The sequence below is a fragment of the Rhamphochromis longiceps genome, linkage group LG1 (genome assembly GCF_057381845.1).
Source record: "Rhamphochromis longiceps isolate RC_006_pf linkage group LG1, R_longiceps_female_GT1.1, whole genome shotgun sequence".
NCBI classification, from domain to species: Eukaryota; Metazoa; Chordata; class Actinopteri; order Cichliformes; family Cichlidae; genus Rhamphochromis; species Rhamphochromis longiceps.
The window spans coordinates 41,337,048-41,349,776 of NC_140557.1; the positions used below are offsets into that span (position 1 = coordinate 41,337,048).

At 39.9% G+C, this 12,729-nt stretch overlaps 1 protein-coding gene across 4 annotated transcripts in view; it reads right to left on the reverse strand.

Annotated features, from left to right (window-relative positions):
• cemip (cell migration inducing hyaluronidase 1) overlaps positions 1-12,729 on the reverse strand; it is a 160,937-nt gene that overhangs the window by 10,751 nt on the left and 137,457 nt on the right. For all 4 annotated transcript variants that reach the window (XM_085409269.1, XM_085409278.1, XM_085409285.1 and 1 more), the window contains 6 exons: positions 10,304-10,459; positions 8,363-8,543; positions 7,766-7,981; positions 5,837-6,048; positions 1,454-1,639; positions 797-1,001 (listed from right to left, as the gene is read on the reverse strand). In XM_085409269.1, the coding sequence (XP_085265395.1) occupies positions 797-1,001; positions 1,454-1,639; positions 5,837-6,048; positions 7,766-7,981; positions 8,363-8,543; positions 10,304-10,459 (1,156 nt within the window). The remainder of the gene's footprint in view (positions 1-796; positions 1,002-1,453; positions 1,640-5,836; positions 6,049-7,765; positions 7,982-8,362; positions 8,544-10,303; positions 10,460-12,729) is intronic.

Sequence of the window (12,729 nt, forward strand, 5' to 3'; positions counted from 1 at the left end):
TATGATACAAACCACTGCAGTGCAGTACCTGTAATACCTACAGCATGTTCTAATCGCTCTAATAGGATATTATGGTCGACAGTATCGAACGCTGCACTGAGGTCTAGCAGGACAAGCACAGAGATGAGTCCACTGTCAGAGGCCATAAGAAGATCATTTGTAACCTTCACTAAAGCTGTTTCTGTGCTGTGATGAGCTCTGAAACCTGACTGAAACTCTTCAAATAAGCCTCTGCAGATGATCTGTTAGCTGTTTGACAACTACTCTTAGGTTGATCATATTTAAGATCGAAGCATTAATTAATGGCAGGACTTCTTTGAGCAGTCTTGTAGGAATGGGGTCTGACAGACACGCTGATGGTTTGGAGGAAGAGAGAAACCTTTTCTTCAATCAGTGATGAATAGTAAGATGTTCTAGCTTTCTTATAAAGCAGGAAACTATTTCTCCAGGCTAAATGATGATCTTCTAAATTTGTGATATGTCATTTTCTCTCCAGCTTACGAGTTATGTGCTTTAAGGTGCGTGTTTGAGAATTATACCAGGGATCAAGTGGTATGATTGTCACAGTACTATACCTGGTTACTGTATATTGCACCTCTACTGAATCTCTCCACTCTCCCTCTCTCTTTGCGGTGTTTCAGAGTGGATTTTAACACCAAGAGAAGAAAATAAGCATTTCTTTTAATCTTCCATCTAGCCAGGACATATATTCTTTCTATACTTCTAATGACATGAATAATGCCAATTCCACAGGAAAATAGTGGGGAGTTGGAATCATTTTAATTTCATTGCTCACCAGCCTGGCAGTGGGAATTTTTCTGGGCATTGGAACATCGACAATGGGCAGCTCAGCATGTTTGGGGTACGCCTTAGCCAAGCAGTTGCTGGGTGGACTGCCTTTTGGTACGATTGCTGTGATCTTCACCCTCTCACAACCCTTCACAGAGCAGAAGGCAAACGTCTCTCTATGATTGTGGGCTTTCACCTTCAGGAAGAGGAGGCTGCGAGACACACAATGAATGACAGGCATCATATGCTTTCCCTGACACTTAGCAACCAAAAACAAATCACACTGTTAAAGGTATTCCTGACATCTGACATTGCAATGCACAGAGGTTTCACAGTACACTCATGTCATCTAACCCTGAGCAGTCAGGTGATCAGTAATACCTACAGGTACACTTTTTTGTGAACTCTTACAGTGCCATCCATCCATCCTCTTAACAGTATATCAGTATATATCCAGGGTATGCCCAGCTTTATGTGTGCTTAGTCACAAAGGTCACACCTTTGCATCTTTTATTGTAGGAATGCCACATTTCACTTTGGGCTGATGTAGCTCTTATTTTACTGTAAGAGTGATCTTTTCTGTGTGTCTAATCCCTGTATATTTTTCCTAGTTGTCCTACTTCTGGTAATGAGTGTAATGTAGTGGTCTGTGCATGTGTCGGACCCAGTGTCTTCTTCCCAGTAGAAATATCCTCTGGCCAAGTGCAAGTGGTTGATCTTCTCCTTGTGAGTCGTCCTCACGAAGACGCCAGTCTTGCGGGTTTGTTTGGTCAGCCGATTGTGGATGTCTGACAGGATTGTGAAGGTGGTACCTTGCGGATAGCAGAGGCCCACATTGATCCAGTCATTCCTGAAACACAAGGGAAACACCAATCCAATCCAAATCCAATATGATCAGATTTAATTTCAAAAGCAAAAACATGGGGACATCACTATCAGGTATTTTTGTGTAAATGAAACTGAACCTTATGATTTACACAACAACACATGTACAGACTTAAAGTCAACATGATATAAGCTGATGTTAAACGAGCTACTGTGGCTGATTTCTAGCCTGCAGACACTACGAGGCAGGTTGAAAGGTGGAATTCAGCGAGCGACTAATGAGTATTACCTTTAATATCAGCTTAAATTCTAATTGACTGGTACCTTGATGTAACCTAAAAGTGCAACCACCACAGCTTACCAACCTGTCCAACAAAATGCATTACCATAAACAGAATGCTGTTTAGACTGCATGAACTGCCAAGTATATTCATGCAACCTTCAAATAATGCAGAGTTCAACTTGCTGTCAAACATATTTCATTATATGAAAAACCATTCACATCTTATACTGATGCAATATCTGATTTAAAAACTCTAAAATGATTTAAATGCAGTCCTTATATTGACTGTTTATCAGATGTCACTGAGCACCTGACATTTCTCTGACCTTCCTCTTAATTTAAAATTGGTTTAACACTGAAAAGAAAAGCAGTGATGTGAACAAGTGGCTTCAGATGAACTAAGTGCAAAGTAACAAGCCTGCTTTGAAAATGTAAGGAGTGGAACGTAGATGTATTGCTGTTCAAATGTAGGGAGTGAGCATTAAAAGTTGCCAGTTGCATAATGACTGAAACTAGCACCACTGGGCTGTGAGGTCAGTTCCTTGATCATTAATGTGCAAATCGTCGTGACCATTAATTAACAACAACTAATCAAAGCCCACTGATCACTGATCAAAGACCAAATGTACCGTTACAAACTGTCACGGTGGGGAAACCTGCAGTCGGCTGAGACTGAAGAAGTCACCTGGATGAGTGACGAAACGTTTCTCCCACTGAAAACGTCCAGATGAGCAGACTCAACCTTTTGGGATTGTTAGAGGGTAAGATGCAGGGCGCACCATTTAAAGACTCACCAGTCTATCACAGATATGCATTAGTATTCAAAAATCAAAGTGTTTAATTTATACACTGTGGCATGGGGCTGATTCTCAGTCATTTGTGTGCAGCATACAGAATGCATGTTATTTGCATTTACATTGCAAAACGTTCTGATTACCTTAATGACTCTTCTGTCAGCTGCTCAGCTTAACTATTCAGGATCTGACTTCACAAAGCCACGCATGCTGTTTATCAATCATCAGTTCCCCTTAGTGGTCTGCTGAAAGGTGCCAGCTCTACTTAAAGACTAAATACATGAAAAAACACTAAATAAGGTCAAATATTACGTGAAATAAAACCTGCCATATAAACTGACTCAAATCAGATCTCTTTAACTCAAAAGCTTCTTCAAAATGAATCTTCTACAAGATTTTTTGTCAATATTTTTTAAAACAAACAAACGAAAACTGTGTCATTATATGAAAGTCAGACAAAAACATAATTAAACTCGTCAGTTTACTCTCAAAACAGAGGTTTTGAGTCAAAACAGGAACAAGATGTGGTTCGCTTCTTTTTACAGAAGTTTGCCTCACTTGCTAAACACCACAATGAGCTGTAGATGGAGCCATTGTTCTTTGCACAATCAGTGAAAATGATTCGTATTAGTTCTGTCATGTTTTGATTCAGGCCATCAGGGATTAACTGACAACCTTGAAATAACAAACAGACTTCATGCAGTTTAAATAGCTCAGGGCCGCACCATGAAAGCCAGCTGAAGAGAGGCCAAAGCTCAAAAAGAAACTTTTCCTATTTTTGCAGCGAATCGTTGGAAAGAATGTTGAGAGGTGAAGGGGCTGATGGGCTCCATTTCATTCAAATTAATAACAGAAATCCTCTAAATATAGACTCTAGTTTCAAAGCAGAATCCATGTGTTCAATAAACTCCCATCATGTTCCCAATTACTTTAACTGTTTCATCTTTCTGTGCTAAGGTCAAGGGTCGACTCACCACAGTAGCCTGACACCTACCTACATTCCAACAGTCCATTTTGCTTAGGAAGTTTCCTAACTGACAGACCTGGAATTATCTGTGTGGTGGCCATAATCAAAGCTCTTCCAATTCTCCAAATTTGTTTGAAGATTTGAAGAACTGGAACAGGAAATGACAATAAACCCCCTTTAAACTGGAAACAGGAAAGGAAAGGGGGCTTCAGTGCTTCCTTTATTGCTTCCTTATCATAGGATACACTGGACCATCCTGGGTCCACTGGGAGGAAAAAACATCCCGTCTAATAAGTCATCGTGATGGACCAGCCAACCAATTATGAAAACAATCGACATAATAAACAAAGCAGATGATGGAAATGTTCACTGTAACTGCACGTTCATCCAAAACGTCCTGATAGATTTAACAACAGTTTGTTAAACTCACAGCTGAACTTGTTGTAATAAGAGCTGAAGAACACCATGTGAGCTCAAGATTATGATCTACATTAATGTTAATGTTCCGTATATTCAGCTTTCACCAGCAATGTCCTTGTTTTTAAGATTCATTCTTACTTGAGGTCAGCTGGGATAAGTGACGGACTGAGGGAATTTTACGGCAGTCAGGGAGGAGGAACTACTTTTGATCAACAACAGTAAAATACAAGAAAACAAGATGGATCTAATTTATATGCTATGGGACAGATTTACTAAGTGAGGAAATTTATTTTCATGTCACAATTGCAGGATGATCTAACAATGCACTGTGGTTTATATACAACGAGGCAGCTGGTTCACTTCAGTAAAAACCAGCATTCTGCTGAGATTCAGTGGCTCAAAAATCCAGTGTGAGCTCAAGTTTCACACTCTAAAAACAGCGAGGGAAAATAAATAAATCAATATACTTTTAATATAAGAAATATCTCTTATGATAGAAATCACTAAGCACCGGTGCAGAGGGTTCTGAGGATTAGGAGTCAGGTGGAGCTCAGGGTTTATCTAGAGGAGAGCTGCATTATTACAAACTATTCAACCATATAAACCTGAACTCTGTGTGGAACGGCTGAGCTGTACAATGTGCAGAAGAACTGATGGCACATGCAGTCCTTGCTGTCTCTCACAGTGGTGTCCAGAAAACCATGAAATCCTGGTCTTATTAGAGAGGACGTCCATGCTGCTTCAGAAAGTGTAGCTGGACGGATAAGCTACATAAAAATTCTTAGGCATGGAAACAGACGCAGAACTGCAGTCTTACATAGTTCTCTCAACTATTTCCTCCAGCTTCAGCCAAAGATTTGATCAATTTATCTTTATTTAACGTTTAGTTAAAACAACTGTGCTTGACTTGTGCCACGATATGCGGAGGCAGATTGTTTGGATTCTTTTTACGTGAGGACCCAAATGCAAACATGACAGACAGGGGGGGCCTGGAATAGTCACGAGGAGGGGAACATGGGAACTAAATGTTGGAAAACTCAGACATGAGGATCAAACGCACAGAGGGGCACAGAGGACAAAGACACAAGGGGAACATAAAAAACAAATAACTGAACTGATCATAAGTAAACTCAGAGACGTAATAAGAATGAACTCAGAACTAACCAGTGAAAATAATAATAATACATAGCAGATACCAAAACATCATGTGACGTTATGCACCGTAGAGGCTGAAATACCCTGTGAAGTCGAGGCACACAACTGATGATGTGTTCCGATGGTAAAGCTTCTGGGCTGCTTTCTCACAGCAGCCGTCCCTCGAGACTTTCTCCATTTGAAGCAATGCATCATCGGGGACTGTAACATCCAGTCCTTTTATACTTCTAAACTAAGACTAAAGTTACTGGATTAGACACACTTAAACTTTGTCAGGATGGCGCTATGTTGAGCTCTACTGCTATTATGAGGAACCAAATTTATGAAAAGTCTGTGAAAAAATAACCTACCATTATACTTCCATCAGACCAGGACACCCAATAGCACAAGGGTAAGTATTCAAAGGAAATTGAAAACACTGAAGAACCATGTTAGCTTCTCTTAATTGGCTCCCAGGATAGAATTTCAAATCTTTCTATTTATATACAAAGTGTTTAATGACCAACCTCACACAGTGTGTGTGGTACAATGGTCCAACAGTACAGACACTGGTGCTGTTAACGTGCTTTGAGTAAAAAAATGTTTCTAAGTTTATTCACTGACTTGTTGAAGTTGATGAGCCAGATGGTGACCTCAGCAGGTGCCGCCTGGTCCCAGTGGATGGTGTAGCCTTTGGCCAGGGTGACCACTGGCTGGAACTGCTGGTAAACTTTCCGCTTGTCCAGGGCGCCTTCAAGTGTTAGGGGTCGATCAGGGTATTCATCCCTCACTATCTGCATGTTAAGGTTGGCAGGGTTTCGTGTTTGAACATAGATCTGAAAAAAAAAGAAAAGAATGCATTGCATATAATAATATATAAAATCATAGAAGTACCTGATTTAGTAGAAGTATCACGTTTTAGTTATTCAATTAGTATAGCCACTCTGACTTCACTCTGTGACAATCCTTTCTCTTCCAACCACTTTGTTCACTCTATATATGTTCGGTGCTCTGTATTGTAAACCCGACACCCTCATTGTGGCGTCTCTACTTTACAATATAAAGTGCTGTGAGGTGACTGCTGTGAATTGGTACAGGTCACTATGTTTGTTCATACACTGAATACCTGTACATGATGCACACAGATATGGATCCAGATTCAACACTAGCCTCTAATTCACTTTGAAAGATGGGAAGTCATGACTATGGATGCATTGGTTCACTTTGCTTGTGCTACTGCAATATAGGTGTCAGCTAATTGAATCACGTTTACTTAAAATGCCCAGAAGCGTGAGGTTGACGCTTGTGCAGCTGGTTGGTTCGATTTAATATGAAGGAGATGAAGTTGACCTTGGTGGTGTGCAGTGGCATGAGTCACTAGTTGTTGTTGCTATGATGAGCCCCCCAGGAAAGATACCACACCAAGACATCAGGCACACACCCACTGAAGTAATACATGTATTTGAATCCTGGCTAAGAACTGAAGTGCCTCTGGTTTAGTGACTAATGACAACCTTTCTAAAACAGGTTGTCATTAGTCACTAAAAAGGGAGAAAGGTGCTAGAGTGTGGTCATGGTGCATTTTAGTGTAAGAAGGTCTGTCCTTGTGATTTTGTGTCCCACTGGGTTTGACTGCCACCAGTCAACTGTCCAGCTGTCGAAGCTCCTGCTCCTCGTTGGTCCGGGCTGGTGGCTGGTGTACATTCCCTTCTGGGCCCAGTTTAATGTAAGGGTAAAGCTTTCTGTGGCTTGGCTTCTTTTTTTACACAATGAGGTTGCTGGCGTTATGTCCAACCCATGTGCAGTTTGGGAGGTTTGTCAGTTTAAGTACTATGTTTCCTTTAACCTAGGTGGCCTGCCTAACATGACCTCCCACCTAGGCTAAAGAAAACATTTTACATTGGACTGTCCTTTTTCTAGCCAGAAGGTTATTGAACTCCTTTACATTTGGGGCATTGGTGTGAACCAGGAAGTATATGCATGCTAGTGGGCCCTGTTTGGAACACCTTTTGGCCTCCAACATGCTCCAGGATCCCAGATGTTCTGCCTGTGCATACAAAGCGGGAGGTGATGGAATCGCTGAGGAGGCTGAATGACAAGTGAGGTCAACTTATGCCCTTCACTCTTTTTCAGCTAGCATTTAATTATAATTGATTATAATTATGAGAAGTCAACACCTGACTATTTGTGTTGTGGAGTATAAACAAATACAGCTTTGCACACAAAGACTGTTTGTGATCGAGGCTCATTGTGAGGGAATGCAAAATCCATTGTGTATTTGTTGGCTTTATTGCACAAAGAAGCAGACATTTCCCAAAACATATTCAGAACATCAGAAAATAACTGGTGTTAAGAAGGACTTGAAACAGCACTTTATTCTTATCCCTTCTGACTCTTTTTTTTCAAGAGTTTTCAGATACCCCAACAAACAAGTTTCACGGGCTGATATAAATGAAAATGCACACAATCAAGCAGAAATGACATTTGTGTTTGTGAAGACTGATATATGAAGATGAATGAATGAGGAATCGGGTGTGACACCTGCTGACCCACCTGTGCATAGTGCCCACTGCAGATAGCACCCTTCCAGTCAGGCACATCAATGCAGTCAGGGTGACGAAGCAGCCAGTTGTCTTCTTTAACCAGGAAAGCTCCGGGATACTCACTGACCGATCCATCAATATCATGGAAGATGGTCGTCTTGTCCCCGTCCATCTGCATTTTACTGAACCAGGGACCCGGCTCCCCAAAAAATACCCGAGATGTAATCTATAAGAGAGGGATGCATTAGTCTAGAGCCATTTACTGTGGCTTTCTGTGGTGCTACGCATCATTCACATTCAATATTCCAAATGTGTTCAGTGTTTCTTTATTTTCAACATTTAAAACATGGCTCTATATTTGAATATATTTGACATTTAGCTGAGAAATATCCAGAATTATTCAGTCGATCTGATAATCTACAAAAGTGGAACATACAGGACAATGGAACTGGAATACAGTTTTCAAATAACAAGAGTATTTTAAAATGCTTTTGTGTAAAGCTACAGTTGTCGGTTTTTCTTCCAAATGAAGCAAAGATTCAAGTTTGTAAAAACGTGTTAAACCAGTGTCTCTGGTTTTGTGTATTTCACACAGAAGTGGACTCACAGGTACATGGTCAAAGGTGATGTTGGTGACATTATTGTTGGGGCAGCTCTGCCACGAGTTGTTGAGCCTGAAGCCAAAGGCGCTGGTGTGCCTTCCGTTTAGTGCCGTGTATTTCCTAAATGTACAGTTCTGTACATTGATCGGCCCATCGTAGATCTGCATGCCTCGGATTGGAAAATCACTGCTCAAACACAGATGCACAAACGTCGTCATTGATGTTTGGCTCTACATACACGGGAACAGAAGCTTCAGAAAGTCACTGAACTGAAAAGAGACGCGCAACTACAGCACAATGTGTTTCTTTGAGACAAGCCTTCAAGGAGCTATAAAGGCAAGTTTTATTTTCATGTGCAGCAAAATGCATGGCTGTATGACACATGTAGTCAACATCATCAAAGATGTTGTGTGTTAGCTAACTACAAGAGAAAGTACTACACAAAAATAAAGAGTAACCAGCATGTCAGCAAGTCTTTGGTGAAACATGTTATTAACTGGCTCTGTGGGAGAACTTTAATCAGAACGTACTCTTTTGTTATACTAATTCTTGTTGTGTAGATTTTTTGAGGACGTTCTGTTATTAAATTGCATTTAAAAAGGATGCATCAAGTACACATTTTGATGAAAAAAAATGTCCACAAATGACTCCCCGCTGTGGGTGTCACTAAAAAGCTTTTCTTTACAGCAGCTCTCAAGAAGTGGTCAGCAATGCAGAACATGAGAGCGCAATAGTGTCAGAGAATGTTAGTCTGAACTGCAGATTAAGGCAGAAGTGGTTTCAATTATATTCATTTTTCCAATAAAGGGATCTCTAATAATACCACTGGTGAGACGTTCTTTTTGTACACTGCCCAGGTGGCCAGAGCACGGGACTGATTTCTGAGCATACAAATCTGGCTCTCACACATGCCAGCCTCGATCAAACTGTTATTTGACACAGACTAAAAAAGTGCAGTCAAATAAGGTGTTAACTGCAATGGCCACACATACTTTGTTTTTGCAAAACAGGTTCTTATGAACCGAGTAGTTCCAGAGTCATTACTGACGCAGAAAAACTAGTCCATGCATTTGTTACTTTGAGTCTGGACTACTGCAAATTTTTATGATCCCTATAATTATCATGCAGTTAAAAGCTACCTGGAAAGCATTCAAATGCTGCTGCAATGGTACTGACTAGAATTACAAAGAGAGACCACTTTCTCCCACATTAGTTTCTTGTGATTGGTTCCCTGTTAAATAGAAACATGGAATTAAAATACTTTTCAGAAATAAAGTCTTAAATGACACGGTTCCATCTTGAAGACCTCATATGTTAGTATGATTTTAATACAGCATTATGCTCTGTGGGTGAAGGCTGAAGTCCTCAAAGTAAACACGGGAGGCTATCAGGACTTGCTCACGAGGAAATAGCTCCTTTTGGGTTCAGAAGACCGACAGACTCAAGTTTTCTCTCTCCCATAGTTTGTGTTTTTCCTCATTTGTCTTTACTCCTTCTTTTGTCTCGTCTTTTCCCTTCCCCTCCGCCCAGTCATAGCAGAAGGCTGCCTGGACCTGCTTCTGTACTCTCTTCTTGTTAAAAGGGAGTTCTTCCTCCCCACTGTCACCAAGTGCTTCATAAATGGTGTCATAATACAATTTGAAAAACATTGTAAAAAATACAGTTGTGACCTTGTAATAAATAAAACTGATGTGAACAGAATATTATAAGCATAGTGAAGTAAATCAACCTTACCACGATATAGTGACAGTGTAAACATAAAAAACCACAATATCTGTGTTTTTAAAGCAATTATTAAATGTACATTTTGCTTTTCAAACAGAGGTTTTTTTTATCAGTTGCTAAGAGTAAAAAAAACTAAAAATAAAACTTCTGAAACACCACTATTGAGAAGAGAGTTTGTGAGCTTAAAAACAAAAATAAAATTAGCTGTAATCACCACTTACATGCCACGTGGCAGGGTCCTGTCAGTAAGGTCAGGACCCCCAGGGCCCCAAATCCTCTTGTCTGGGAAAGGCATACCACGATTGTCACTTTCACCCACAAAAAGTGAATTCTTCACCTGCTGATGAGAGCCGTCATCTTCTGGAAATGTGCCTCCACTGCACACAGACATTGTGAGTAAAGTCATGTAGTTAAAATCTGTTTTCTGTTGTTGATTATGTAAAGCTTAAACATCCAAGGCCCTGAAAATATACAATACAACATGCCAAAGCTAAAAAACAATGGAAAAGCACATCACTGTGATTTAAATGCGTGTCAGAAGCTACACACTAACATCTTGGTTACACTCTGCTATTATAATTGCAGAGTTTATGCATCGGTTATTAAGCAATCCTTGTGCAGCACAGTAAGAATATATGAGTTGGTTCACAAAAGATAAAAAGAATAGTTGTTATTTATAACAAATTAAAATGTAACAGTGTGTGCTTTTCCAAACATTTTAGCTTAGCTGCTATATACAAGCTAACCGGCAACCAAGGTAACATGTAGCAATATGTTCACCAGAAACAGAAGAAATCATTTGCAAGCAGCGTCTCTCAAGGGCACCTGCCTATCTAACATCTGCCTGTAGTTGTGGTCAGAAGTTTACATACACTCATGTCAGGGTCATTTTAGGATTTCTGGTTTGAATTGTTCCTTTTCAAGGGTTGAATGATCATAGAGCTGGATTCTAAGTATAGTCCACAAATTTCCAACATGGCTGATGTTGGGGATTTGGGAAGGCCTTAATGTTAGCCTGCTTTATCCACTCCAAAACCAGTTTTGATGTATATTTAAAATCACTTTCCTGTTGAGCTTAAAAATGCTGAATTTGGAGCAGAAGCATCTCTCTTGGTCAGCACCCTCTCAGTCCATGGCAATGTAAACGTGCTTCACTGTAGACAGTGACGATAGTGTTCCTGCAGTTTCCAGCTCATTGCGAGCTTGAGCCCTTTTGGTTCCTGGGTTGTTCCTGAACATCCAAACCGATTTCCTCTCGTCTCTGGGTGACAGTTTGGGTCTTCTTACAGAGCCAGGCAAAGTTTTGACACATTGACACAACTGTACTCGTGTGCAGTTATTTGAACTGATGATCTCAGAATCTGCAGTTGCTTAGAAATGGCTCCAAGAGAACTTTTCAATCAAACTTCTGTTGAGCTCTTAGACTTTCCTATTGTCCTGGGAAGAGAAACTACCAGCTGTTGTCAATCATATTCACTAACCAGGAGTTAATAAGCCTTGTAAACTTAAAAGACATTGTAGAACTTCAGCACGACTTGTTAGTTCCCAAATCCACACACGACTGTGTGGATTTGGGAACATCAAAATTCAATTCAAACTTATGCACCCAATTCTTGGTGTTGTTTTTAAGTCATTAATGTATGCTACACCCTTGAAATAGAAAAGTTCAGAGACATAATTAAAAGCCTAAAATTACCCTGACATTCATGCCCATGATGCGTGCATGTAAACTTCTCACCACAGCTGTGAGTTATATAACAACAGGAAATTCTGGTATCCATTAACCCTTTAAGACCTACCAAGTCCACCAGAGCTTATATTATATTTTTACATGCTGTAGTGCCATTTTTGGGAGCATTTCAAGTTGCCATCAATACAACTGTTATAGCCCAGATTTTAATAATATGTCTGCATTAAGTGCATAGCAATTACATAAATTGCAAAAAAGTGCAATAAACTATAACAAAATTTAAAATCATTTTTGTTTTTTTTAACATATATTTCTAGTTAGAGAAATTTAAGAGGTTTATCCCTCAAAACTGTAAATACAAAAAAGTTGCACAAAATAGTTTCCTACCACAGGAAATTTATTTTGAGTGTCTTCATAGTTTTATTTTTGAAATACACCAATTTTTAAACACTGCAGGAAAAACGAAAATAAATATAATAGTGCAAATTTGCAAAAAAACAGCATGTGCATCAAAATGTTTCTGTATTAAACATGGAGTTTCTTTTTAGGTTATATTTAAGTCTCCCTAAAAAGCTGATTCTGTTCATCTGGACGTAGTGTTTTCAGTGGGAGAAACGTTTCATCACTCAGCCGAGTCGCTTCTTCACTTTCAGCTGACTGCAGGCTTGGTCAATGGTCAATTTATGTGAAAAGTCTGAGGAGGGGGCCTAACGACACATCTTTCACCATCATACAATGCTGTGATTGCAACCATTCCCCAAATCTCTGTGAATGGTACTAAGGTGGTGGTTTTCACATCTTAAGTTGTTTTCAATAAATTGCATGCTCAAAAAAAAAGTTTTTGTCCTTTGTGTCTGTGTGTGTGTGTGTGTGGGGGGGGGGGCACAAACACTGATTTAGTATGGATAGAAGGCTGAGCCTTAGGTATTTGCAAATTTAGGTATTAGGTTAGTATTG